The sequence below is a fragment of the Neopelma chrysocephalum genome, unplaced genomic scaffold (assembly GCF_003984885.1).
Source record: "Neopelma chrysocephalum unplaced genomic scaffold, ASM398488v2 Primary Assembly neopelma1_319, whole genome shotgun sequence".
NCBI classification, from domain to species: Eukaryota; Metazoa; Chordata; class Aves; order Passeriformes; family Pipridae; genus Neopelma; species Neopelma chrysocephalum.
Window position 1 is genome coordinate 344,499 of NW_020897981.1, and position 25,528 is coordinate 370,026.

Here is a 25,528-nt window from a genome sequence, read left to right on the forward strand (position 1 = left end):
GCCTCGGCCCCAGCAGTGAGGGAGGGCTCCGGCCCGGGGGGCTCCTCAGGGGTCCCACACGGGGGTCGGGGCGTTCTTGAGGGCTCCTGCCCGGGGACGGGGGGGTCGCACACGGGGACGAGGGAGTTCCTGAGGACTCCTGCCCGGGGGTGAGGGGGTCCCGCACGGGGATGAGGAGCCCCACCGCCTGCCCCCGCCCTGCCCCGCCGGCCTCACCTGCGGGCGGGCGGTGCCGAGGGCGCGGGGGCGGCGCGGCGGGCGGTGCCGGGAAGAGCGGCCGGGCCGGGGCGGGGAGGCGCCGGAAGAGCCCATTTCCTCGCGGGACGGGACAAAGCGGCGGGGCCGGGGACGGGCCCGGAGCGGAGCCAGGGCGGCGGCGACCACCCGATCCCATCGCACTCCACCCTCCTGCGCCCCGGTAAAGTTCGCGGGGCCGCGCGGTGCGGCCCCTCCGCGCCCCGCTCTGGCACTTGGAAACTTTTGGGCGGCGGGGCGGGCCCGGCCCTGTGGCCGCGGCGCCGCGGGAGGGACGCGGGGGCGAAGCGGGAGCGGAGCGGGGGAAGGAGGGGAAATGAGGGGAGCGGAGCGGAGCGGGCCGCGCCGGCCGTGGGGCTGAGCCGGGCCCGGGCTGGGCCGCACGGGGAGGCCGCGCCGGGCGGGGCGGAGGGGCCGGGGGAGCCCGGCCGGGGGCGGGGGGGGACCCGCCGGGTGTGGGGTCGCCGGGCGCCGTTTCCCGGGGCAGAGGCGGCGGCCGGGCCGGCTCCCGGGGAAGTTTCGGGGCGGCGGGGCGGGGCCGAGGCCCCTCCCCGCGCGGCCGCTCCCGGGTTGCGGGCCGGGCCGGGCCCGCCGGGAGCCCCGCTCGCCTCTCGGACCCCGGTTCCCCGGGCGGCGCGGCTGAGCCGGGAGCTCCCCCTCCTTCCCGGCCGTGCGGCTGTTCCCGCACAGGAGCGCCGGGAACACGCCTCGCTCGGCCCCGCCACGTTTCCTGACACCCACCTCCGCCTGCTCCTGTGCCGTAGGGCGGGCGCTCCTCCTTCCCTGACTGAAAGTTTCGTGCTACTTTTCACAGACAAAAAGCAGGGAGAGCGTATGAGCTCCCGGGTTATGTGTGACCCCTGTGCCTGCTGCCGTGGGGTTCCTGGACAGTGAGGGGCACCCGGCCTTAATTCATTGCTAGTGCCAATTCAAAACACGTGAAATCTTCCAGGCTGAAAGTTTGCATGAAAACGCGCGTCCCAAGTTACGTTTAGCGAAGAATTGGGTGTGATCGAGGCAGGTTTCCCTGCCTGCCCTTGGCCCAGCAGCCCTGCCCGGGAGCCGGCGGGTGTCTGGCGAGGGCCATCGATCGCTCCCTCACAGCTCCCCACGAGCCTCCACGGCCGCGGCCTCATCCCGGCTCTGGAGTTATGGCTCCGGGCGTGGCTGGGTTATCTGTATTGAACTGCTCTGGGAGCTCTCTGCGCCCCCCTCCCCGCCCCTTGTTTGTCTTTGTCTTTTGTTTTTTGAGGTGGGAGTTGTGCAGAAGGTGTTCTGGGTGCCTGAGTTACTGGTTTCCTGTGTTTTTCCCGCACTGGGACTGGGGAGGTGGGAGAGGTTACACCGAGCTCCCAGTGCTTTCAAACCGGCTAAAGGCTGGGGGGGTGTTTTTTTCCGTTCCCAGATTGGTTTGGGGGCAGGCTTGTGTGTAAATGGAGGTGAAAGCCCAGCTCACTTTACAGGACGTGCAGTTTTCGGTCTGTCTCGGGGCGCTAAGGCCATGTTAAGTGTTTACTTATTTCTCCCCGCTGAATCGAAACTTTTTGTTTAAAAGGACATATTTTGATGTTGAGTCACTGTTTTTTATTTACAGAGAAACAGTTTTTAAAATATCAAGGAAATGTTTCTTTGACTTTTCTCAGCAGAAACAGACAAAAGGTTTATTAATAAGGCTTTGTTTTTGGAAAGGCTTTGCCCTAACCTTTTCCATGACAAACAACGTGCCTTCAGTCTGTAGGGTTTTTTTTCAGTCAGCTCTAATAATAGGCCTCTGCATCAGAGATTAAAAGTTTACACAAGGTGGCAGGGGGGAGCACAGCGGGCAGAGATTAGAAATCCTGTGCTCAAACCGATGGTTTAAAATACAAATGTAAATACTTACCTCCCAATAAATTTTCAAGCTTTGTGAAACATCAGCACTTCTGTGCCGACGTGTGTAAAGGCAGACATTAATGTGCAGCTTCTTCACAGGGCTTCTGTTGGTCTGATAAAGTTAACTGAGAGATGTAATAGAAAAGTAATTTGTGTTTTTTTCAGGAGCATGAATATCTTCCTTCTGCAGCTGTAAGATCGAGAAACTGATCATGCAAAGGAATCCACATTAGTAGAAATGTTTATGAATTGAAAATACATTTTAGTGGGACTTCAGCCCTGCCTTAAAATTATGTCTGCTGTTACAATTTGATTTCTAAATGATCTTTCTTATGCAGCGAATTAGTGAAGATCACAGAAATATTTAGTGGCCAAACCAGCCTGCTCATCATAGGTGGACAGTGGGGCTGGTCTGCAGCGAGGACCTACGTGGCCATGATGTTTCTGTTCAAGGACTTGCTGTGTTTCTGAGGTTTTTGTCTTTGCTGGACACTAAAGGGAACGTGATGATTAAAAGAGGACTAAGTACTATTTTATTAGGACAGTACAATATGAAATGGTCATTCAACATGATCATGCATCATGGACTGGTTTGGGTTGGAGGGGACCTTAAAGTCCATCTCATCCCACCCCCTGCCATGGGCAGAGACACCTTCCACTAGCCCACGTTGCTCCAAGCCCCGTCCAACCTGGCCTTGGACACTTCCAGGGACAAGGCTTCCTATTATTGTGCCTTAACTGGACAACACTCAAATTCTTGTGCTACAGAACTGTAATGCATATAACCTTGAGGAATTGGATCCTTTACTGCTCTGGGAATTCACCCTAATTTAGTTTTATAGCTAATCTGGAATAGCTCCATTCAGTGAGTTTATAGCTCATGCGTTGGTTAAACAGTGTTGCAGCTTTAGAGAAAGTGCAGATGTTTGATAATTACTACTTTTAACTCCATACTATTTTAATCCAGTGAATGAGACTTAAAATAGAGCCTACCACAAAATTGCATGCCAGCACCCTCACTGGATGAGCTCCTCTGAAGAGAAGCACCGAGAGTGACCTGCTGTGCCACAAAGCAGAACTGGGTGCAAATGAATTTACTGAGGTGAAGGAGTTGCAGGAGGAATGCAGTCACTGCAACTCGAATGGGGATCACTCTCCTGGAAAAATTGAGACTCCTTATCTGCCAGTCAGGGTGAGAATGGGTGTAACTCTGATTTCTGGTGTGCAGAGGGTTAGGCCAGACTCTTCTGTTGGCAAATCTGTTACTTAGATATGATTCATAATTCCTCATGACTGATGGATTTAAAGAGCCAGCTACCTTTTCTCTCAATATGATTACACAGTTCTGTTTGTTAATCCCAGATGTACTATGGAAACATCTGTTAGTCCTTTGATATGTGTTTATAAATATCTCTGGAGTAACCTTTTTTTCCCTGTGCTTTGTGAAGTGATAGAAATTATTAAATACACACATCTAAACTAATGCAGTTTGCAAAGGGAAATTCACTCCCAGTCTATTGACGTGCCCTTCTGTTACAAGATTTCTAATTTACAAGACAGCTACTTGATTAATCATTTAGACTCCTGAGAGCTTCTTCTGGAAGGCTTTAAGTTCAGGCACCTCTCCCCATGTCCTGGGCTGCATCTGAAAGTGTGGCCAGCAGGTTGAGGGAGGGGATTCTGCTCCATTCTGGTGAGACCCCACCTCCTGTGCTGCCTCCAGCTCTGGGGCCCCAATATACAAAGGATATGGAGCTGCTGGGGTGAGTCCAGAGGAGGCCATGGAGATACTCCAAGAGCTGGAGCCCCACTGCTCTGGAGACACTGATAGAGTTGAGGTTGTTCAGCCTGGAGGAGTCTCCAGCGGGACCTTAGAGCCCCTTCCAGTGCCAAAGGGGCTCCAAGAGAGCTGGAGAGGGACTTGGGACAAAGACTTGGAGTGCCAGGACAAGGGGGAATGGCTTCAGACTGCCAGAGGGCAGGGTTAGATGGGATATTGGGGAGAAATTGTTCCCTGTGAGGGTGGGGAGGCCCTGGCACAGAGAAGCTGTGGCTGTCCCATCCCTGGAAGTGTCCAAGGCCAGGTTGGATGGGGCTTGGAGCAACTTGGGCTAGTGGAAGGTGTCCCTGCCCATGGCAGGGTTTTGGAATGAGATGGATTTTAAGGTCCCTTCCAACTGAAACCATTCTGTGATTCTATGGATGGAAAAAGCAAACATGAGGCCAGGTGTAGCTAAAGGGAAAACCATTACCAAGGCAAAGAGTGGAACAGTGGTGATGAAACCAAGCTGAATGCCAGGCAATTCCCCAGCAGATCTGTTTTAGTATGTGGAATGACACAAGGAGGGAGGAGTGTTGATGCATGTTACAGTCCAAGAGAGAATGAAACTCCTGTACTGTTTCCAAGGCAGTGAGGGGGTTGAGAGCAGAGCAGCCAGGAAGCTGGCAGCAGTGTGGCAGGTAGGATTGCATTGGGGATAATATGAGACAAAACTTAAGCTCATGGTGTGCTTTTTTTCCCCCAACAACACCCAGTTTCTCTCTATCTGTGCCCTGTTATGGAATGGTTCCTCAGATGGCTGTATATGCTGACGACTTCATGTGTGGAGCTGATGTTGGGGAGCAAATGAGATGTAGGTGTAAGTTAGGGTAGAAGAGGCTGTAAACCCATTAGTACACCCTGTTCTGGACTGAAACTAATGAGCTTGTGGTGCTGCTGAGGGTCAGGAGAAGAAAAAAATTACTTTTTTATCTGGAGGTTAATTGACAGAAGGGAGGGAGAAGTGTAGATCAGACAGTTCTGTTGTTCAGCAGAAGGTCAAGAGGTCATTTAGGTAAATACTAAATTTGCTGCTTTTCACTGAAGTCAAGAAGAGCTAATGCTCCCAGGATCACGTGTGGTGGTTTGTGCTCCCTCTTCCACTGCCATTCCCACTCCCCCGGGGCTCAGAGTTTTCATTCACTGCTTTATCCTGGGCCCTTGTAGAGGTGATATCTATGCATATCTAAGGCTCTAAGAGGGAGATTATTCTTTCCATGTCTTTTTCTGGATGATACAACCTCAGCCCAGAAGATCCACTTAAATAAATGGGCTGCACAAGGGCTGCACTAGCAATGTAGCTTTACACTGCCACAAAGGTCAGTTTAATTTTTCATGTAAACAGGGCTGAGCTGTGTGCCTATAAAATGGTGTTTAACCTGTGTAACACCGAGCAGGTCAGTATTCATCTCCTCAAAGTGCTCTTGAGATCTTCAGCTGAAGCCATAGGTGGGTAAATGTAGCTTTTAATTGACTAGAATATTGAATTCAGACCCAGCGCTGTTGAACAGCAGAGGACAGAACTGTGGTATGCTCAGAAGCAAGAAGGTGAAAGTGGGTGTGAGCACAACTAATCAAGATGTACAAGCTGCCTGTTCTTTACCCTCTTTTTTGCAAGTATGTCCTTGTAATATGTACTTGTAATACTAATTTCTTTTAGTGTGACTTAGAGACCTAATGAGTGTCATTGCTCGATGTTGGAGAGTTGCTCATGGTCTTGGATAATTCATGATGGGCTGTGGACATGTATGCATGTGACACATCTGGTATAAACTTCACTGACAATTTACCATACAGTTCATTCCAACCAGTACCTGATGTCCAGGTGTTTTGGAGTCTAAACAGCCTGAAACTTAAATTATTTATTCATTTAAAGAATGAGAAGTTGAACAATGAACTGTAAGTGGTGTGCAGGGGGTTTGATGTGATCTGATTGCCATAGGTTGAGAGATCCATTCAGCCTTTTGTCCTGTTGTGACCTGTGTCATGATGTTTTGGTTATCGTGGTCCCATCAACTCTTTTTTAGTCTAGCCCTTGTCTGAGGCCCTAAATGACAAGCCCTTCACCTGGCCTTGGCCCAGCTGTCATCAACAACAGAAGGAGGGAGTAAGGCAGGAGCTCTGCGGGTTGTTTCCGTTCCCTTGTCACTCTGTTGAGCAGTGTCCTCTGGCTCCTTTGATGCCTTTGGGGAGTGATGGATGCTCTTGGATGGTGTCTGGTGTCGTGCTCTTGTTCTCTGGTCATAACTATTGACCCCTGCCACTTTACTGACCCCCACAATCATTTATCTTCCCTTCCCCATATCCTCCCCCAGCTTTTTCTTGGGTGGAGGCAGTGTATAAAGCCATCTCTAAAAGGGAAACCAACAGGCAAGCAGTCAAACAAGCAGTAAAACCCTGAGAGAAGGGCAGACAAGTAGCATTGCTTCCCTGAGGTTCTCTGCCAAGCTCCAGCAGTGTAGGAGCTTCCTGAGGCAGGAGTTGGAGCCCGGGCTGAGCTCTGTTCCACAGATGTGCCCAGGGCTGTGGTGGCCAGTGCCCAGGGCTGGCAGGAGCCCACGTGGCTGCGGGCACTGCCCATCCTGGCTGCAGGTGCAGACCAGCTCTGTCACTGTATTCAGTTCAGTGACTTTGTCTTAAATTTAGAAGCCTTGTGAGTCCAATGACTTCATACAAACTATAAGTAAAATGAAAGATGCAAAATATTTTTTGAGTGAGTGAAAAGCAAGAATCTGGTTCGGCTTTGAGGGGCTCTGGAGTGGTTTAAATTTCGGTACAAAGTGTTGGCTTTGTAGTTACTGCCACTTCCAGTGTTTGGAAGATGTATTTAATTACAAACCACTGCTGTTGGAAACACATTTCCTAAGTAACATTAAACAGTGCCTCCCGAAAGCAGAGATGTGGGTAAGGCTTTTTGGACAGCCTATGTTTGTTACTCTGTGGCACTTCCACTGCCAGTGGAGTCCTCAATCACAGCTCTCTTATTATGTATGGGTACAGAGAGGAGTGTGTGAGTGGTTTTTTTCCCCCTCTCATAGCTGGAGTTAGGAAGAAAAAATAATGGCATAAAATGCAGTAAGAGTAGGGAAAAAAAAAACCTGGAAGGTTTATTTGTAGCAAAACAGAATAATGCAGATGCGTTGTGCAGGGTTCAAAGCTTGTAACCTGAAGGAAAAAAGTTAATTTCTGGTCTTTATGCATCAGTACTTTCGTGTCAGGTGTTCTAAGCTGGTTTACTTAGTTTACAAAATTGGTTAAGACAATTTGAATATGATTATTTGATTGTGGGCCTAGGGAGAAGTCAATGGTTGTCAGTAAAAGATGCAGTGTTCAGCAGAACCAGAGGCAAAGTGCTGGTGGAAAGCCAATGGAACAGGATTTCTTGGCTCATCTGGTTTTTGTTCTGTAGCTTTGTCATGTTTCCTGTTCCTGGGGGTGAGAGAAGGGGTGGAGAGAGAAAAATGTGTCTTTAATCAGATGGAAGTTGGTTTCCACTTAGTAAATAGCTGTATTACTGCCTTAAAATCTCTTTTTCCTGCAAGACCATCCAAGCAGTGACTCCTTCCTCCCAAACCTCCTGGTTCCTTCCTGTTGCTTTTATGGAATGTGGGTGGGACAGTGATATTCTTTTCTTTTTTTAGCAGAAGCTGCTTTAATTGGTCATCCATATGCGAAGGCAGTGACTCCAAAGGATTCCTGTCCAGGCAGATCATTGTTAGCTCTGACTCTCCTGCACCACTGTGCACCCTTAGCAGGTTTGTACTTGACAGGAGGTGGTTATGGCTGTGCAGGTAACTCTGGGAAGCATCCAAAAATTCATACCACCACTGTGTTTTCATTAGTACCTGCTTTGCTCTTCTGGAGGAGCTGCAAAGTTCTCCCCAGTCAGTGCTGGCTGTGCTCTGCAGCCTGGCTGGCAGTTTGTGGGGAGAGGAGATGGTGTGTTAGAGCCTCCTGCCTTACCTACTCTCCTGGATAGCTGCAGTCATTTAAAGATGCTTAACTCATCCAAACCACGCTTGTGCATTCCATTCATGCTCACTCCTTCTTCCTGGGGTTTGTTTTTGTGAATCCCTCCCCCCTCCCCTTCTTACCTCTGCAAGTTGAGAGTTGTCTGGGGGCGTGTGGGGATGCTGCAATTCTTCCCGTGACAGTAACTCATTGTATGGAGCTGAGAGGTGGTGCTGAGGGTTACCCTGAACATAAAGTGAAATTCTCGGCCTCGTCACCTGTGGGGGTTGTTACTCTGTTACTCTTTTTTTTTTTTTTTAGATAATTGCTTTGTAATTTTTATCTAAGACTGACAGAGTGTTTGTGAATCAAAGTGAAGGACCAAGAAAGGACTCCTAAAGGACTTTACCTAGGAAACTTAGAAAATGTTTTACTTTGAAGAGTCTTCACATTCCTTTGCTCTAGTAGCTTTTGCAAATGGAGAAAACTTTTTCCGTTCTTAAAACATCACGAGTTTTTGTTATGTAGCCTTTAGTTGCTGCTATGCTGAGCATGCAAGTGAGAAAGAGTATGGTATTTAGTCTCTGTTAGTACAAGACTGTCCATTTGCTCCATGTTTAAGCAGATTGTCTCATCAAACCTCTAATTATAGAGTCTCATTTTTTTCCAAACATGCATGTCAGTATTTGTGTACTTCTGACTGTTTTAAATTGCTAATGAAGGTCTAGATTTCCAAGATGTGGTCAGCTAAAAGCACTGAAGGGTATTGCATAACAACATATCAATTTAGGAATGAAAGTGCAGTTTGAGTGGGGTCAGATTCTGGTTATTTCTGATTCTTTAGCATAAACAGCACTTTTTATTGCAGGTTGAGTACTGAAGAAGATCAGAACAAAAATTCCCAGGTTTTCTTTTCCCTTTATTGCCAGCCATCAGTGGGTTTTTGCAAGCTAAGCAAGAATCAGTTTTGCTGCACTGGCAAAATCTTGTGCCAATTGATAAAGTAGACTAATTTATAGCAACCTTTTTCTTATTTAGGGAATATTTGTGGCAAAAATTAACTTGTTAAAAGGTTGCCCCTTCTTGGATTCATTGCAAATGTAAGGTTGGTAATTGGAACCTGTGCTGGCGTAGTTTGGGGTTTGAAGAGCTGTGCTCTTTAGCCACAGCCTAGTTATTATATCTGCACTGACTGTGTATCCCTAGGGTCTGAAAGTGTGCTGTGGTTCAGAGAGTGCCAGTAAGCTGTTCTTCCATTCTTTCTCAATGATTTTAGGGAAGCTTCACACAGTTTTCCACCTCAGGAGTGGAAAGAGACACTGAGGGCTCTCAGTAGTTGAATTCAAGGGGCCCAGCCCTGCCTGGCTCTAACATCCTCTTTACAGGCTGAGTCCCCTCATTGTGTTTGAAAGTATGAACCTATAGTTTGAGCCTACAGCTTAAATGTGAGAGATGTGGCTGTGTGAGGGCTGGCTTTGGGAGCTGCAAGTTGCTGTTGCTGCAGGGGTAAGTTCATGACAGATGTTGCTGTTTGCTTAAAATGCAGGTGTGTTGCCCTTCTGCATGGCCAGAGCCATGACCTGACCCACAGAACAGCTAAAATACAGCAGTTACAAATCTCGTGGTTACTTGTTCTGATTTTGGAAGCTTTCTTTCAGGTGGTAGTAGTGCAGGTCTTCAGCAAAAAATGGCACAAACATTGTGAAGGCACAGTGAGTGGTTTATTGTTAATAGCCGTAGCTTGCTGCTCATGACACATCTTTTCTTTTTCCCAAATACAAAGTTTTGTAGCTAGAATATTAAAATTAATCTTGGTTATATAGGAGATCCTTTTTCTTAGAAAAAGCATGTGTGGTTCTCAAGCAGTCTTGATACTCTGTCAGTCTTCATGGAATTGGAACCTTGCGTGTGCTTTGGAATCTGAAAACTGTGCAGAAATGAATTGGACGCTTGTTGGGACATACTGGGATATCCATCTGGACAGTTAAATGGGTATAAGCCTGAGTTTGGTTCCTGCATTCTTTTAGGATGTCATCCGTGAACTGGAGCCTTAGTGTGACATAAATAAGTCCCTAATTGCTCGTGCCTGCTGTGATGTGGCTTGCCATGCACCTCCTTTCTGGCTCCTTTGAGACAAAACAACGCTGGCAAAAAGGAAATGATCAGAGCTTAACTCTTACATAGCTGAAGGCAAGAGGCTGCTGTTGGCACTGGCTAAGAAAACATCATATTTGTGGTTGTGCAATCACTGCTGTGGTCCCAGGAACACTGCAGAGTGTGCCTTCATCCCCTCAATGACAGCTAGGCTGAAATGGAGGCGTGAAAACCTGTTGTTGCAGAGTGTGTTCCTGATTTTGATGGCAAATGAGTCGCTCAAGATCCCCAGCACTGTGACAGTTTGGAAGCTGCTGGGAGATGGCACACACTGCTCTGGGGGTTGTGTTGCATCTCAGTCTGGTGACGTGCCCCATCCCCACTCCCGTGTGACGGGGCGTGAGGTGGGGTGGGGTGGCTGTGCTGCCAGAAGGGGAAGGTGAGGGGCTCTGTGGCTCTGCTGGCAAGGCAGTGGGCAGGGGATAACACCCATGTGGGAGAGGAAAGAGTTCTAAATGCCATGGATTTTTGTAGGGATGCTGGATTAGGTTACATCTCTTTACTCAGGAGCAAGGTCTAAAGATTTGCTAAACCAGTTGAGAAGGGGAGAAGCATTTGTTTCTCCCTGGTTCTGTAAGGCTGTCTGATGAGCTGTTTCAGATGCCTCTCTGTGGGCCTTCTCCACAAGAGCAGCAGAGAAAAACAAATGAGAAACAGATGATGAGAGCTGGAACTAGAATGGCACTGGTGAGAAACAGGCTCGTCTGAACCCAAACATAGTCTTTTCTCTTAGTTGGTTACTGCAGTTTGTGATAAAAAAGGTGTAGCAAAGTTGAATATACTTGAGTGGCAGAAAATGCTTTGATAATAAAAGAACATAGTCATTGATTTCTACAGAAGTTTGTTCTCTTCAGTGATTTCCCATATATTTTTCCATGTTTCATATAGATGCCATGCTTGAAAGTTTAGTAAAATCATTATATTCAGTGAAAACCAGGAATTTGGGATAGGATGGAGATGGTCTTACCTCAACACCAAGTTGGGACATGGCCAATGTATCTACTCAGACCTGAGAATTTGGAGGCACTCCTGAGTTTAATAATACAGACACAGCCAATACATCCCACCTTTACCACCAAGATCTGAGTCTCATAAGACTGGTTCAACTCAAACTTGCCCTGTAAATATAAATAAAAGCTTTGCCACAATGTGCAACATCTGAGTTAGAATTAATATTTCTGAGAGTGAAATTCTAACAGTAAGGATTTCTAGGGAGGTGGTACCTGCATGGCATTTAGGGTGGGGGAGAAGATTTGGTAGCTGAACAGATGAAATTTAAGGTTGAAGGCTATGAAGAGGATGACTCCCTGTTTTTAGTTGTGTATACTTGATGTTAAATAAAACCAGCCTAAATAAAACCTGCTTAAATCCTCTTTGAAAAGCATCACATATACCAAACATCCTTGACTAGCAGCCATTTGGCTGCCAAGGGGAGCGTTGCTTTATTTGTGGAACGTGGCAGACAAGTCAGTTTGGAGACTGTGAAGGGAAAGAATGAAACTTTTTATTTTCTGGATACTCCTAGTTATATGAAAAACAATTTTGAACTGTCAGTGGGGCATGATGAAACCCCGATGTGTGAGCTGGATTTAGTACGAGGTGTGCCTTAACCTTTTGGAAATCAGAACTGTTCAGAAGGTTTGCCTCAATGGTATGTGTTAGATACCCACTTCCTGAAGATCTTTTTGTCTCTTGTCTGCTGCCTTCAGCAGGGGTAAAGGATCCCTGCTGGTTATCAGGTGGGTTGGGTATTTGGATGACCAGCCTTGGGAACAGGGAAGCTGGTTCATTTTCTGTCTGGAAGATGAAGCTGGGTCACTGTTGTGAATCCCACCATGTTCCATCATCATGACTTGGGTGATAAAATAAGGGATGTTCTCATTATGTGGTACAGAAAGACAGTCTGGCAGCATGGTAGAGGACCAGATTATCATTCAAAATGACTGTGACTACTTAAAGAGATATGACAAATAAGAAAGCTGCAAAATAACGCAGTCAAATACCTATTACTGCACCTGGACCCATCAGCTGCACAGGATGGGGAGCAGGAGGATACCCTCCAAATAGAGAATGTCCCCCCAGGTATAAAATGTTCTTGTCCCATGTTCTTTTGTTGGGCATTGTGGATAGCATAATGCTGGAATTCAACATGTGGTCTGTTGTGCCTGGTCCAGGTTAGCTCCTGCTGTGCCAGTCAGGCCATTCCTTGAATACTGGCTTCCCTGAGAAAAACCAGGAGGCATCAATGAGTGCAGTTAAAAGCTTTTAGAAAGCAGCCTGTCAGGAGAGTTAAAACATGAAGCCTGACAACAGATAGCCTGTTAAAGACCCTTCAGGTAGCACAAGGTGGTGGGACTGATGCACAGGAGATGAGCAGTTATATTTTTCACTGCACAACCCAAAGAGATTTGCTCTGTCCAGGGATGGGTTCCTGCAGGGTCACTTGGTGCAGGGCAGGTGGAATGGACTTGCTCAGAAGTGCCTGAGGTACAGCCAGCGCTGCCTTCAGGTGTGTGTGGGAGTGCAACCTGGAAAAACAGGACCACGAGCACTAGGGCTGTCTGTGATTTGTTGGGGTGCAGAGCTCACTGTTGGAATTGTGCTCCTTCGTGGGCTTTTTGAAAAGCCTTGGGTGCCTTCAGAACACTTCTGCAAAGAAGCTGCAGAGCTGCATTCCTCTGCCTGCCAAGGTCTAGAAATTATTTGCATGCCAGTATCGTGGAAATAGGTATTTGAAGTTATTCTTAAAACCTTGAGTTACTAGTTTTTGAAAACACTCTGAGCTTTAGTTGTGGCTTTTGGAAGGAGCACTGTGTGCATGTCTTGGTGTGTTCTCAGCAGGCCAGCTCCTGTGGTGGGGTACAAAGTGCAGCCCCAGCAGTTGAGCCATCCCTCTGCTCAGGGGTGTGCCCTCACTTCTGTGAGCAGGGCTGGGGACTGCCCTGGGGGCACTTCAGAACCAGAACTCCTTTTGGTTCTGCCGAAGTCTCACCTCCTCCTTCAGGACTGGAAAGGGAATTTTTATAGCTCCCAGCTTACTCTGAGCGTGCAGTGGCCTGCAGGTGTGTGCCAATGGGGGTGTCTGTTTGGAAAAGGAGCAGTAGAATGGCAGTAGTGGTTGCTTGAAGCAGAATGGGGACCTGTTCCTAATCTTTAGCTGTTGAGACCTTGAGTGTTTGTAGAAAGCAGGGCAAGTTGTCCAGGAATGGCTCTGCTCCCACAGCTGCTCATTGGCTGGAGCAGTAGCTCCAGGAGTGGCTTCTTTAAACAACTGCTCTTGCCCTGTCCTCATGTCCTTGCAAGTGCACTAAACCCCCGTAAGATGTTGCAGTACTGTTGAACCACCGTTGTGACCAGTGTAATACCCCAAAGGTTTGCAGTTAATGTGCTGGATGGTGAGCGTGGTTTAAGGTTGGGGCTTCACATGTCTGAGCATTAGGTGTGTGGGGAGGACATTCCTGCTCCCTACAGAAGCTCTGATTGATGACCACTTTTCAGTGGCACCTGGTTCAACTTGGCTGTGACATCCAGCTTTGCCCTGTGTTCCCACTTTGGAGCCTTTGCCAACAGTGCCAGATGACATCTCCATCGCTGGTTGGGCTCACAGCAGTGTCTGTGTGGCACAGTGGGCCAGATGGGGATCTCAGCCCACCCTGCAAAAACGGATTTCTTTCCCTTTAGCCAAATCAGTTCTTCCCCATCTGGTTAATCGCTCAGACGTGGGGAAAGCTGTGCCAGGACGGAGGGGGTGTGATGTGCGAACGGGAATGAGTTCCTGGAGGGGTGTGGGAGGATGAACGTTGGTCTTTAAGCAGCTTTTCTACTGCTTATGAAACCACAGGCTGGGCGACCACAACTCCTTGTGCAGTGGTGGTGCTCTGTGTGTTCCCGCACGGAAATTCAGTGTCACTCGCTCTTCTGCCTTGTCCTTGAAATTCCTGCTCCGAGCGTGTGTGCTCCTGTGTGTCCTGTGTATGGAGAACCTGTTTCTTTGTCAGCAGGGATGCCCACTGGCCTGCCCAGGTCCCTCTTCCAGGGGACGTCCTCTCCTGGTAGATGTTACAGTGACTGTGGTCCTTGTGGGGGCTATGGTGGCTCTCCAGGAGCTAAAGATGGAGCACTCTGCTACAATATCCTCTGCTGTTACCAGATTTGAACTCAGTGAGGGGAGAGCTCCAGCAGTCACAGGGAAAAGGCAAGTTTTCAGAGCACTGGAGCATCTTCGTGGTGAGATCGCAGCCCTGGCATTTGTCCTTTTATCCCCTAAACCTACTTCACCCATGTGTAGGTAACCTATAGCCTGTTCCTGTATTCTCCACAAGTATTTAATTGAATAAACCTATTTATTGCAATGCACAAATGATATCCAAGCCATTGCTGCCAAGCAGTCTTTGGTATCAACCTATGCTTTTAAAATAAATTTCAATAACATTGCTACTAAGTGGTTTTATAGGCCATTACTTTTGGCCAATTCATGAACTATTATACTAACGTATTTTCAGATGAATTGCCTTTATTATTCTACTAATACAATTAATGTATTGGTTACCTTGTTCTGCACTTTGTTTCTGTGAGAGGCGTAACATCATTAACTGTATAGAAACAGCCTTTACCTAGAAACCTGCTGGGCTTCCCAGAGCCCTGGGTGTGTTTCTCAGAAACCATAAAGGCTTTCAGTGTATATTTACTTGTCTGCTTATGTAGGAAACATTCATGCTGATCTAATTGGAAGGGAATAAACCAGTGAAATTCCTTGTGGAGGATGGGATGTTACCTGGGTGTAAAAGTCATTTCACTGTGCCCTGTGCCAGTGTCTGGGCCGTGGAAGGAGCCTGTGGATGCATGAAATGAAAAGAGGGTGATCAGGAGAGAGGGATAATTAGTGAGTTTGAAGGGCTTAGTGGTCAGTGTAGGAGGCTGGGCCAGGACAGGAGGTGGCCACCCTTCACATTCCTGCAGTCAGCTCCTGGGGCTCTGGAGCTGCAGCCTGGAATGTGCTGTGGGATCTGGGAGCCCTCACCTGTACCCCTGAGCTTTTTCAGTTAAAGCCACCAGAAAGGTTTCACATATGCCAGCATCGATTGGGCTCTTCCCAGTCTCTCTCTTTTTTAAGCTTTCAGCTTTTAAAGTTTTCTTTCTGCCAGCAGTGTGGGCACCTGGAGCGCAGGCGGAGTGGAAAACTGAGTGCACTTGGGTGAACGTTCCTGCCTTGGCCCTGGTGAAGCTGCTCCTCAGGGTGCCAGCTTGCCAGGGCAGAGCCGTGCTGGCAGTGGTGGTGTGAGTCCTTGTTGCCTGTGTGGTGGCCGTGGTGTGAGGGATCTGTGTGCTGGCTGGGGCTCAGCCTGCCAGCGAGGGGTGCTGAGCCCCCCGAGTGCCCCACACCTTCACCCTGCCCTGGGGCAGCAGCAGCCCCCCTGTGCTGTTCCTGCCCTGCTGACTGACCGTGTTGGGATAGAGCAGTTGGTTATTGGTACGTGTTGTAAACATGGTTGGTTACCAAAATTAGTGCCTTGCCTCCTGCTTCTTAAAAATAATGGCACGTTGTGCTCGTCTGGCAGCTTTGGGGACATCTGGTGCTGTCAGAGCAACGTGACTGCTGAGATGCTGTGCAGGCAATGCCCTGTCCAGAGAAAGATTTTAAAATATCAGCTAATAAGCTTCAAAATTACTTCAACAGCAGGTATTTAGGAAAAGGGGTGGAAGGCACTTGGGGAATGTATTTCTCTTCCTGGCTTTTTGAAAAATAAGAAGTTACAAATGTGGATTTAGTCTGATGATGAATTTTGAGGGCAGTGCAAAGCAGGAAGAGGTAGAATCTATTCTGTCTGAAGTGATATGAATTGGTTTTATGGATCTGTAAATACTTTAAATCCATTTTTTACTGCAGTTATGGTTCAATTTATTCTTTTGTTGTGCTGTACAGCACCACAGTGTTAATCCAGTGATCCGTTGTAGTTCATTATTTTTAGTTTTATTTTTTTTACACTTCTGGTTTCAACAGCAAAGCTATTTTAGTAGTTTCACTCAACTTTTTCCATAATCATGTTTGCTGTTCCATTGGGATGTTGATATAAAACTGTAATGGGAAGGAACGGCTCTGTGACAGCTTTGAGCAGATCTCTTCATGCAAATCTGCTTTTCTCTCCTATGTAAATGTTATGGGGAAGTGTAATAGATATGTAAGCTGTTAAGTATGAACCAGCTGGATTTTCTGGCTTTGTAAGGCTTATATTCACTGCTTTACCTTTGTACTCCCAAAAGGTGAATTGGGCAAAGGGTTGAGTTAAACCTGGCTCCTGATGAGTAGCCCAGACATTGCCCATCTTGTCATGACTCTGATAAAATAGTGTGGCTTCTCAATAGGTTTCTGTGTGGCTTTATTTGGTTTTGGCTTTATTTTCTAACCAAAATGTCCAGCTAATCTCTGTATATTGTCATAATGAGCAATTTTTTACATTACTACCAGTCGAACCAAAACTGTTCTTTCTGGAGATGGTATAACCTTTACCTGCACTAAATGGATGTTTTGTGTTTAATAATCTCCATTTGATTCAAAGATACATTCCAACAGCATTAACAATGAAAAATTGTATTCATGCAACTCTTTTCTTCTAGAAATGACTGCTGTCACTGCAGCCAACGTGAACTTCAAATGGGACCCCAAAAGCCTGGAGATAAGAACACTGGCGGTTGAAAGGCTACTGGAGCCTCTTGTTACACAGGTGGGGAAAAAAAGGGGGCAAAATAAACCTTCATAAAGATGTTTTGATGTATTATTTCAATAAGGTAACTTGCAAAGCTTAAATTCCAAGAGTAAAAATAGTAAAAAATTAAAGATGGAAAGACATTTACAAGTAGTTTCTTTGTTCAGTGTTATTGTAAGAGTTACTGGGCAGGGGTGTAGTAAGACTGTGCTGCTTCAGCACTGGATAAGACACAGTATTTCAATTAGAAGTGCAGCAATGCATGTTAGTAACTAACGTTCCATGCCTATGGTTTGTCCTGGATTTGTGAATAAGAGCTGCTTTCTCCATGGTGTGCATGTCCCTGTGAAGTGCACTGAAGAGTACAGGAAGGGTGGAATAAGACTTGTAAATGTGAGCTGTGGCAATGGGCATTTTGAAGATTCATGGAAGAGGCTTTCCAGGAGGTTTGGAAGAGTAGGTACACTGGAGACAGTTCACTCATCTCTTCCAACATTGTTTTCCTGGAATATGAGATGTCTAAAATGACAGTACAAACTAGACATAATTCCTGCTAAGCACAGACTGGAACGATCCCGTTTTATTTCCAGTATTAATATCCCTTTAGTCATCAAACTGCTGTTCCCTCTGGATCCTCAGATGGGCAGTTCTACTGTAAAGCTTTTTAGCTGAAGTTACTGATGGAGTCTTTCCTTAAGAGAAGTTGTCTTAATTTGGCAAACTTAACTGAGCAAACTAGTTCATAGGACCTTTCTGTCCAAGTTCAGTGTCTGTGACTTATTCTTTAAGGAAAACGGGCTGTACTGGCAATCCCGAATTTTCTGAATGATGTGACTGGCAAAATACAGAGAGGGAAATGGAGCAAATTGTTGTGTTGCAGCTTCTTTATTTGTAGGACATGATGAACTGAGACTACCCAGTACAAATGCTCCCCGTTAACCAACACGATATTCCCAGCCGATGGCTTTCCCTCTCTGAATCAGCCCACTGAGAAGATGGATTCAGCTCTGAGGACCTTTATGTCAGAAGTCCTCAGGCTTTCCAGAGTAGTAATTTTTTTAGTGTTATTTAACATCCCATTGAAGTAGCTTTGTGTGCATTTTCCTAGGCTTTCCAAAAAGGAGAGGAGGGGAAAAATAGGCAAATGGAGAAGTGTGTGTGGATTTTGTGACATGTCTGTGTTTGATAGAAGGGGATGGATCCTGGTCCTGAACAAAGAGTACCTGGTGATCATCTGGCTGCTGGTGATGGCCCTGATCCCAGCAGGGTTTCAGTCAAAAACATATAATTGGAGATATTTGTTGATTGCAGGAGGATTGTGAGAGTTCAGTTTAGGGTCTGTTAAGGAAATAATGAGCTCTCAGGGGGTCCTTTGCTCTGCATTCAGCCCATTGTCTGTAGTACTGTTTTGGACTGAAAAGATACTGTTTCTAGATTTCTATAGATCCAGACTTCAACCTTGTTTGGGGTCTCTTATGACTGGAGAGTTATCCCAGACTAATTATCCCCACCTTGGTTTCCTTTATGTGGTGCCAAAGAGCTCTGGCCTGTAACTGAGATTGCAGTTTATCAAAAATACAAATAGATCTCCATTCTGAAATCAACTTTTCAGGTCTGCTGCTGATAAGAAAAAACTTTAAACTGTTTAGCTGCAATTATAATGCTCATCTAAAGAATCAAGAAGCATGGTCATGTTTAAACAGATGTGAAAAACACTTGTTAGGTTAACTGTTGGAGCTGGCAATATGCAGATATTGGCAATGCACTGTCTAGAAAAAAAGTACATGTGACATTACTGTCAAATTGATAAACACCTCATTTATTTCTTGTTTTGTTTTTGTTTTGGTTTTTTTTCCCTTCCACCTGTGCCTTTAGGTAACAACACTGGTTAACACTAGCAACAAGGGCCCCTCTAATAAAAAGCGAGGACGTTCTAAAAAGGCCCATGTTTTGGCTGCTTCGGTTGAACAAGCAACAGAGAATTTCCTGGAGAAAGGAGACAAAATTGCAAAAGAGAGCCAGTTCCTCAAGGAGGAGCTGGTGGCGGCGGTGGAAGATGTTCGCAAGCAAGGTAAGAGCTGCGTGTCTGGCTCGGCAAACTGGGGCTCTTCAGAGTAAGTTCCTTTTGCTGGTATTTCCCTTTGCTTTGTTTCTGACTCTGCACCTCTCCACTTGTGGGGATTCTCAGCTTGCCTGCCTGGCACCCTTGAGCAGTAATATGAACTGGATAGATCTGGAAGTTGGATGTCCCAAGTAGAGATTAAGAGGAGAAGCAGAAGGGCTGATTCTTTGAAGAACATTTAAAACCTCAGTTTAGACTTACAAGTAAACCCACCCACCCCAAATTTGATGGAACTACATCTCAAATGTCAATAACTTCTTCAATATTTCAATGCATACAGACCAGCATTGTAGGAGGAAGAGCCAAGTGTTGACTTGACAGAGATGTGTATCTTGAATATGCAAAATGTAAACAGCAACAAACAGAATGTGAAGACCTTGGTTAAATATTCCAGGCTTCCTCCCCCACATCTAGTGTTGATTTTTATAATTTTCTTTTTTACTTTCTTGGAGAAGACTTCCAAGAAAAGCCTGTGGAGCTGACTTACTCTAAAATATGCACTAGTAAATATTGTTGCTCATAAATCATTTATCATTCTTCCAGTCATGAGTCTTTTCTATGCTTCAGTGAAACCCAGTCAACTGGTATTAATGGTGACGAGTGCTCCTGCAAAAAAGGGAAAGCTCATTAGCATTAATTACTTGTTTGTAGCTGAAGTTGCAGAGTGGTGAAATATTAGTTAGAAATGGTTATAAGTTCTGGATGATCCTGGCTGACAGACCAAAGAAAGATCAAGGTAAGAAGGCTGCAAAATAAGAGGCTAATTGAGTTGGCTTAATTTAACAACAACAAGCAGGGAAAGAGACCCCTTTGACTCAAAGCTTTAATTCCTGGTGCTTGCAGCTCCGAGTTGAGTCACAGCTCCTCTGGGAGTGCCTCCAAGTGACTCTGTGATCCCAGTGAGCAAGGGAGCTGTGCTCAGCCCTGGGGATTGAGAAGTTCCCTGAGCTGCATTTGTAGTTGTGTATTGCAGTGAGAAGCTGGTAAGAAGGAGAGACTGATAGAAAAACCTTCTGGATGGCCCTTTCACTTGTTTCTTGGCCTCTCCTTGGTTCTGAGACTACATGTGGGCTTGGTGCCAAAGCCTCCCTGCTCCGCTGGCCTCTGACAGAGGAGGCGAAGCACACAGCTGGGAGGTGCTGGAGTGAAAGAACTTCCCACCTTAATGTCGCTTCACTTCCTCCTCCCTTTTTGCTGTTTGCAGCTTGCATGGGGTCTGGTGCACAGAGAGAGTGGCTGTGCCTGTTTCCTGAGGCTGGATGTGTGCTCAGACCTGAGGCAGTCCCCTGGATACAACTGGTGCCCACCATCGTTTGTGGGGGGCAGGGGTCCAAGCTGTGCCCTGTCACAGGGTGCCAGTGTTTGGCCAGGTTTAGCAGAGCAGCTCTTGGTGAGGAAATGAAAATCAAACCAGCCTTTGAGGAAATTAGAAGCAAGAGATAAAAACTGAGAGACAGCAGAGGGAAGGGTTGTTGCCAGCAGTGCCTGGGAGGATTGCAGTTCTCAGCAGTGCTAATAACAGCTGGGAGATACAGCCCCCCAACATACGTGTTTATATACATTCCATGCACTTATGAAGCACTCCCAGTATTGTGGTAGACCAGTTGGAATTAATGAACTGGAGAAACAAGGGAAGGGTGATACAAAGCCTCTGTGTGTGCTTAGCAAGTCTTCCTTGTGTTGGTGCCTTTATCTGCCTTTTGCAGCGGGGGCAGGTGTGGAGAGGAGGATCTGGGTGTTGTGGTCAGGAGCTGTGTCTGAGAGCAGCAGTGGGATTACAGATATAGAGCACAATTTATCTTCAGCAGGGGACAGGAAAATAAAATTAATAATGCCTCTATTTAGAGTAGGGGGAGGTTTAGTTACCATAATAAAAAAAGATGAATGAGTGTAGACAGGGATTATGAAGATGATTAGGACAATAGATAACTTGTCTCATCAGAGAAAATTAAAAAAATTTTTTTTAGCCTGGCGAGAAGAAGATTGAGAGAGTACATGATTTTAGTGAGCACGCTTGTTCATAAAATCCCATTTGCTGGGGGTAAAAAAGAAGTGAAAAGAGCTATTTGGAATGAATAATAGCATGGCTACATACTAAATCAATGTAAGTGGATCTTCAAAGTCTTCCTGTTTTTTACAATAGAAGGATAAATTACAACTTGCTTTAAATATTAAAAAAATTAATGAAATTTACTGTAAGATTCCTGGCCCTTTAAAGATTTGGACTTTTGGTGTTTTATAAAGCAGTGGAACTTCTTAAGATTTTGAGCAGAATAGTGGAGGCAAAGAATCGAAGTGTTTTTCAGAATAGATCCTGCTGGAGTTGGCACTGGGAAAACATTTGATGTGGATGCCTCAGATTTCAGCATCCTTGCAGTGTTTGTTACAGTCATTTCTGCCATTGAGGGTTTGCTGGGTAACAGAGGGGGCAATATTGGTCCTGCCCAACCTTAGTCCCCCCACTGTGAGCTCTCTGTGGGGTTCTACCTTCTCATGAACCGTGAAGTCTTGGAGTGCTCAGCTCTGCTGGTGCTGTTGGGAGGCGTTTTGGAATGGAACCAGTTCCTTACCCAGGTGCTTGGTACTGAGACAGGTTCCAAACTGGGATTAAGTATGAAATTTCTTTTGGGTCAGACTGAGACTATTCCAGATTTCCTGGAGTACTGATGGCCGTAGTTCACTGTCTCTGTGTATCTGCATGTGAGTGTGGGGAATTAGCTGTGCTCTGGCAACTCTACATAACAGACCAAAAGTTAAAGCTTAAAATTAAAATTAAAAAGCTGAAGTCTGTGTGTGGGGCTTGAGGTAAGAGAATGGATGAATAGTCTTGTGAATCTTGTGGGCTTTGATCATGTTTCAGGTTGCAAATACAGGGCAATGAGCTGACTGATTCAGTGTGGTCTCTTTCTGCCTTGTGTTTCTAAGTGAAGGTTTTTTCAAAACTGAACAGTGAGACCAATTATGAAAGGGGAAAACAGATTTTCAACTGTACTTCATGCAGGGTGCATGGCTTAAGGACTTCCAAGGAGCAGAAGGAGGTCAGTTGTGGAACACAAACACTGAATTATTCTTGAAAAACTCAACTTGAAAATTCTGTTGTGACCAGTTAGCATAATTTCTTGGAAAGGTGCAGTGAGTTCAGTTGTTTCCCTCCAAGAGCAATGCTTTAGGAGGATTAGAAGTAATCCTTCAGCCAAGGACTTGGGGTCTTTGAAAAACCGTAACCTAAGGGAGCTCAGAGATGGCTCTTGGAAAACAGTAGGAATGTTGTAGGCAGTATATAGATTTAATTGAAGACAAGATTAAGGAACTAACAGAAGTTCTTATTGCTATAAATATCAGCTCCAGTGTTGATGTGGCAAAAGGTGATGTGGGGCCTTGTCCTTTATAGCAGAAAGCCAAGGCAGCCTGTTGTGACAGGGTGTTGAAGGTGGCATTAGTGGTGAGAGGGGACTTCAGTATCCACAACAGTAGAGACTCAAAACTTTGATTTCCTGTTTGCCTTCTTTAGCGGGGAATGGCAACCTCTGGGGAACTGGGGGGGTGCTCTGGGCAGGTGGAGGAATGGCCTGGTGGCACTTGTGGTGTTTGCAGTGCTGCTGGCAAAGCAGCCTGGGGCCAGGCTTTGAGCTGGGGGGTGCTGAAGGGTACGAGGTGATGTGTGGGCACGAGTTTCCAGCTTGGAAGGAGAGCATCGGTGCCTGTGTGTCCTGGTCCTGCTGCCTCGCCTGTCCCCTCTGCCCTCCCCTTCCGTCAGTGTTGGTGGGAGCAACTCTGGGTCGTGGTCATCGTGTGCCACTGCAAGGAGAATTAACAGTGCTGTCTGACAGTGCTGTCAGACCCTTGGGCACGGGGGGAAGGCAACTACAAAATGGTAAATTTCTTTTGACGGACTAAAATCTTACTATTTCTGAAATGGGCTTTGTTCCATTAGGTTTAATTGAGTTCTTAGTGCTTTTTTGACAAGATCATAGAACAGTTACTGTTGCCCCTTTTTTTTTCTCAACTCCGTTTCATTTTCTTTCCCCTCTAATACCTAGTGAAAATGCAAGGTTATATTGGAAAAGGAGATTACTCACGTAAGAATTTGTACCAGCTTTATAATCTGAGTCTCACGGTTGGACTCTTCAGCATGTGTTACTTTTAACTCTTCTTTATCTGCTCCCCAGTTTATGTTACCTCTGGTTCAAATTTGAAAATGGGAAGATTATGCTGGATCCCCTTTGAACTGCTAATGCACACACACAGTGCAGTAACTGCATATTTAGGCCAGGGCAGAGTGCCCTGTTACCATTTGAATCCAGCTAAAATAACTACCCCATGTTGCTTTTCCTTTATAAAAAGTCTGAAAGCCAGCTTTCTTTAATTGGCAGAAATATATATATATATGCAACAACTTTAAATATAATCTTCCTTTAATTCTGGGAAGCCGGTTATCTTTTGACACCCTGACAAGCTGTTTGAAACTCACTAAATCTTTTAAAGTCTCCTGTTAAAATAAAAAGGAATAGCATTTTATTTCAGGACTGGCTTGAAAGGTTGCAATTTAAGAGATGGGTAGAGGATAATTTTGGTCGTTAGCAACTTCTGAGATTCAAGTGAAGCAAGTGGCCACCTCTCTAAATTTTCTTTAAATAGAAAATAAATGAAAACAACATTATTTTAGGAGTTGAAAATGTGGGAATTTTACATGTAAATAAATAAAAGGGGAAATATTTTTAGTCAATTTTTGGTTCTGGCGTATCATAGAATGGCCTGGACTGGAAGGGACCTTAAAGACCATCCAGTGCCACCCCCTGCCATGGGCAGGGACACCTTCCACTAGCCCAGGTTGCTCCAAGCAACATCCAACCTGGCCTTGGACACTTCCAGGGATCCAGGGGCAGCCACAGCTTCTCTGGGCAACCTGTGCCAGGGCCTCCCCACCCTCACAGGGAACAATTTCTTCCCAATATCCAATCCAAACCCACTCTCTGTCAGAGTGAAGCCATTCCCTCTTGTCCCGTTACATCGTGTTCTTGTAAATAGATATCCTTAAATCCCGAGATTGTTAATAGATTTCATATTTGCAGTGATGACATTTATTTTATTATTAGCCTTTTTTTAGAAGGAATAAGGAAAGGTTCATGTCAGCTATGTAGGGATTTTGTAATCTCCCGACTGGTTGCAGTTTTCAGCATTGATGATACATTCTTTCATCCATCTGGAAATTTGGGTTTCTTATCCCTTGTCAAAATAAAAAGTCGTGTTCTCCAAAGTTGGGTAAGGGGTAGCTTTGGGTTGATGTTCAGAGTGGGCCTGTGCTTGGATAGAAGATTTTTTTTTTTCCTCTCTCACAGTACTGAAGTAGCATATTTTTTTATCTTAAAATGTTATGTGCCACTCTTGGTTGTATTATTTAAGATGATGGAAGGGTGTTAGATAGGAGGGAGCATTTGAACAAAAATGAGTATCTCGATGTGGTTGCTTGGACAGGCTGGCAGCTGTGCTGGGGCTGAATTTAGCTATGAAGGTGTGGAGTGCCTGGGTGCTAGAAACTCTGTGGGGATGGTTAACCCCCAGACTCTCCAGCTGTTGGTATTTTTGAGTAGTTAAAAATAAGTTGTTAAAATAAACAGAAGCATCCCAGGACTGCATCATCTAGAGATTTTGTGCGGCCCTTGCCCAGCCCTGTTTGGGAGGGGGCTCCATGGGACTCGCTGTCAGCTGTCACTTGTCAAGCACTGTTGGAGGTTTTTTCTTCTCATCTGAGACAGGCTATTTTTGTTTTGGCATTTGGCCATGTGGACACTTTTTCATACAGGTTTGGGAAGCCTCTGGCACAGCAGTTATAACAGTTCATCTCCTTTCTGGTCATCTGCTGCTGCCTGCACACCTCTGACCTTGAGGACCTACGTTTTCTGTACCAAGTCCTAACTGTTCTCCCAGCAGTTTCTGAGATGCAAAGAGATCCAAGAATAATAATTGGATTCCAAAACTTCCTGCTGTGTAGGAACTGTGGTACTGGAAGCTGCTCGAAAAAGCAGGGGAGAAATCCAAAATTTACTCCTCTGACTATATGCAGACGTTACTTTTATGCTTTCCAAATGCCTTCTGGAGGAATTGCTCTAGCTGGGTAAAGTGGCCTTTGCTTTTCATAGTTAACCAATGGCATTGTTACCATCTGAAACCCAAATTCTTTCCTCCTGCACCAGATGCAGACCCACAGGCTATGAAATGCTGAAGCATTTTACGAAGCAGTGCCTGGCTTTGAATTCAAACCAGGGCATATCCAGCCAGGTCATCGCTCCGAGTTGTTTACAGTCCCAGGAGCTGTGGCAGCTCACTGTGTGTTTACAGTGCTTTCTGCTGCTTTCTGCTTAACTCCTTTTGCTCAAGCTTTGAAAGCATTGTAGCTTGTGAAATAATTGCAGCCCTACAAGGGCATGCTGAATTTGCCTCTCCAGAGGATTCTGGCATGTTGAAACATCTGTACAAATGGAAATAAGGACTAAAGTGCCATTTCCCAACCTTTCCTGCCTGCCAAGCCCCTCTGCCCTGATGCCATGTGGTGGCCGTACTTGGAGGTAGCCACGTGCACTAATGGTTGGCTGTATTTTACAAATGTGTTGCATTTTAAGCCTTTTAGGTTGGCTCGCCCAGAACCCTGGC

General features: G+C 46.1%; 1 protein-coding gene across 3 annotated transcripts in view; it reads left to right on the top strand.

The window, feature by feature from the left end:
* The first annotated feature begins 303 nt into the window (after positions 1-303).
* Positions 304-25,528, top strand: part of CTNNA1 (catenin alpha 1) — a 118,781-nt gene continuing 93,556 nt past the window's right edge. The window contains exons 1-4 of one of the 3 annotated variants that reach the window (XM_027705083.1): positions 304-418; positions 7,588-7,701; positions 16,667-16,773; positions 18,631-18,826. In XM_027705083.1, coding sequence (XP_027560884.1) covers positions 16,669-16,773; positions 18,631-18,826 — 301 coding nt within the window. In that variant the 5' untranslated portion in view covers positions 304-418; positions 7,588-7,701; positions 16,667-16,668. The remainder of the gene's footprint in view (positions 419-7,587; positions 7,702-16,666; positions 16,774-18,630; positions 18,827-25,528) is intronic. The other 2 variants (XM_027705081.1, XM_027705082.1) reach the window with 2 other exon arrangements.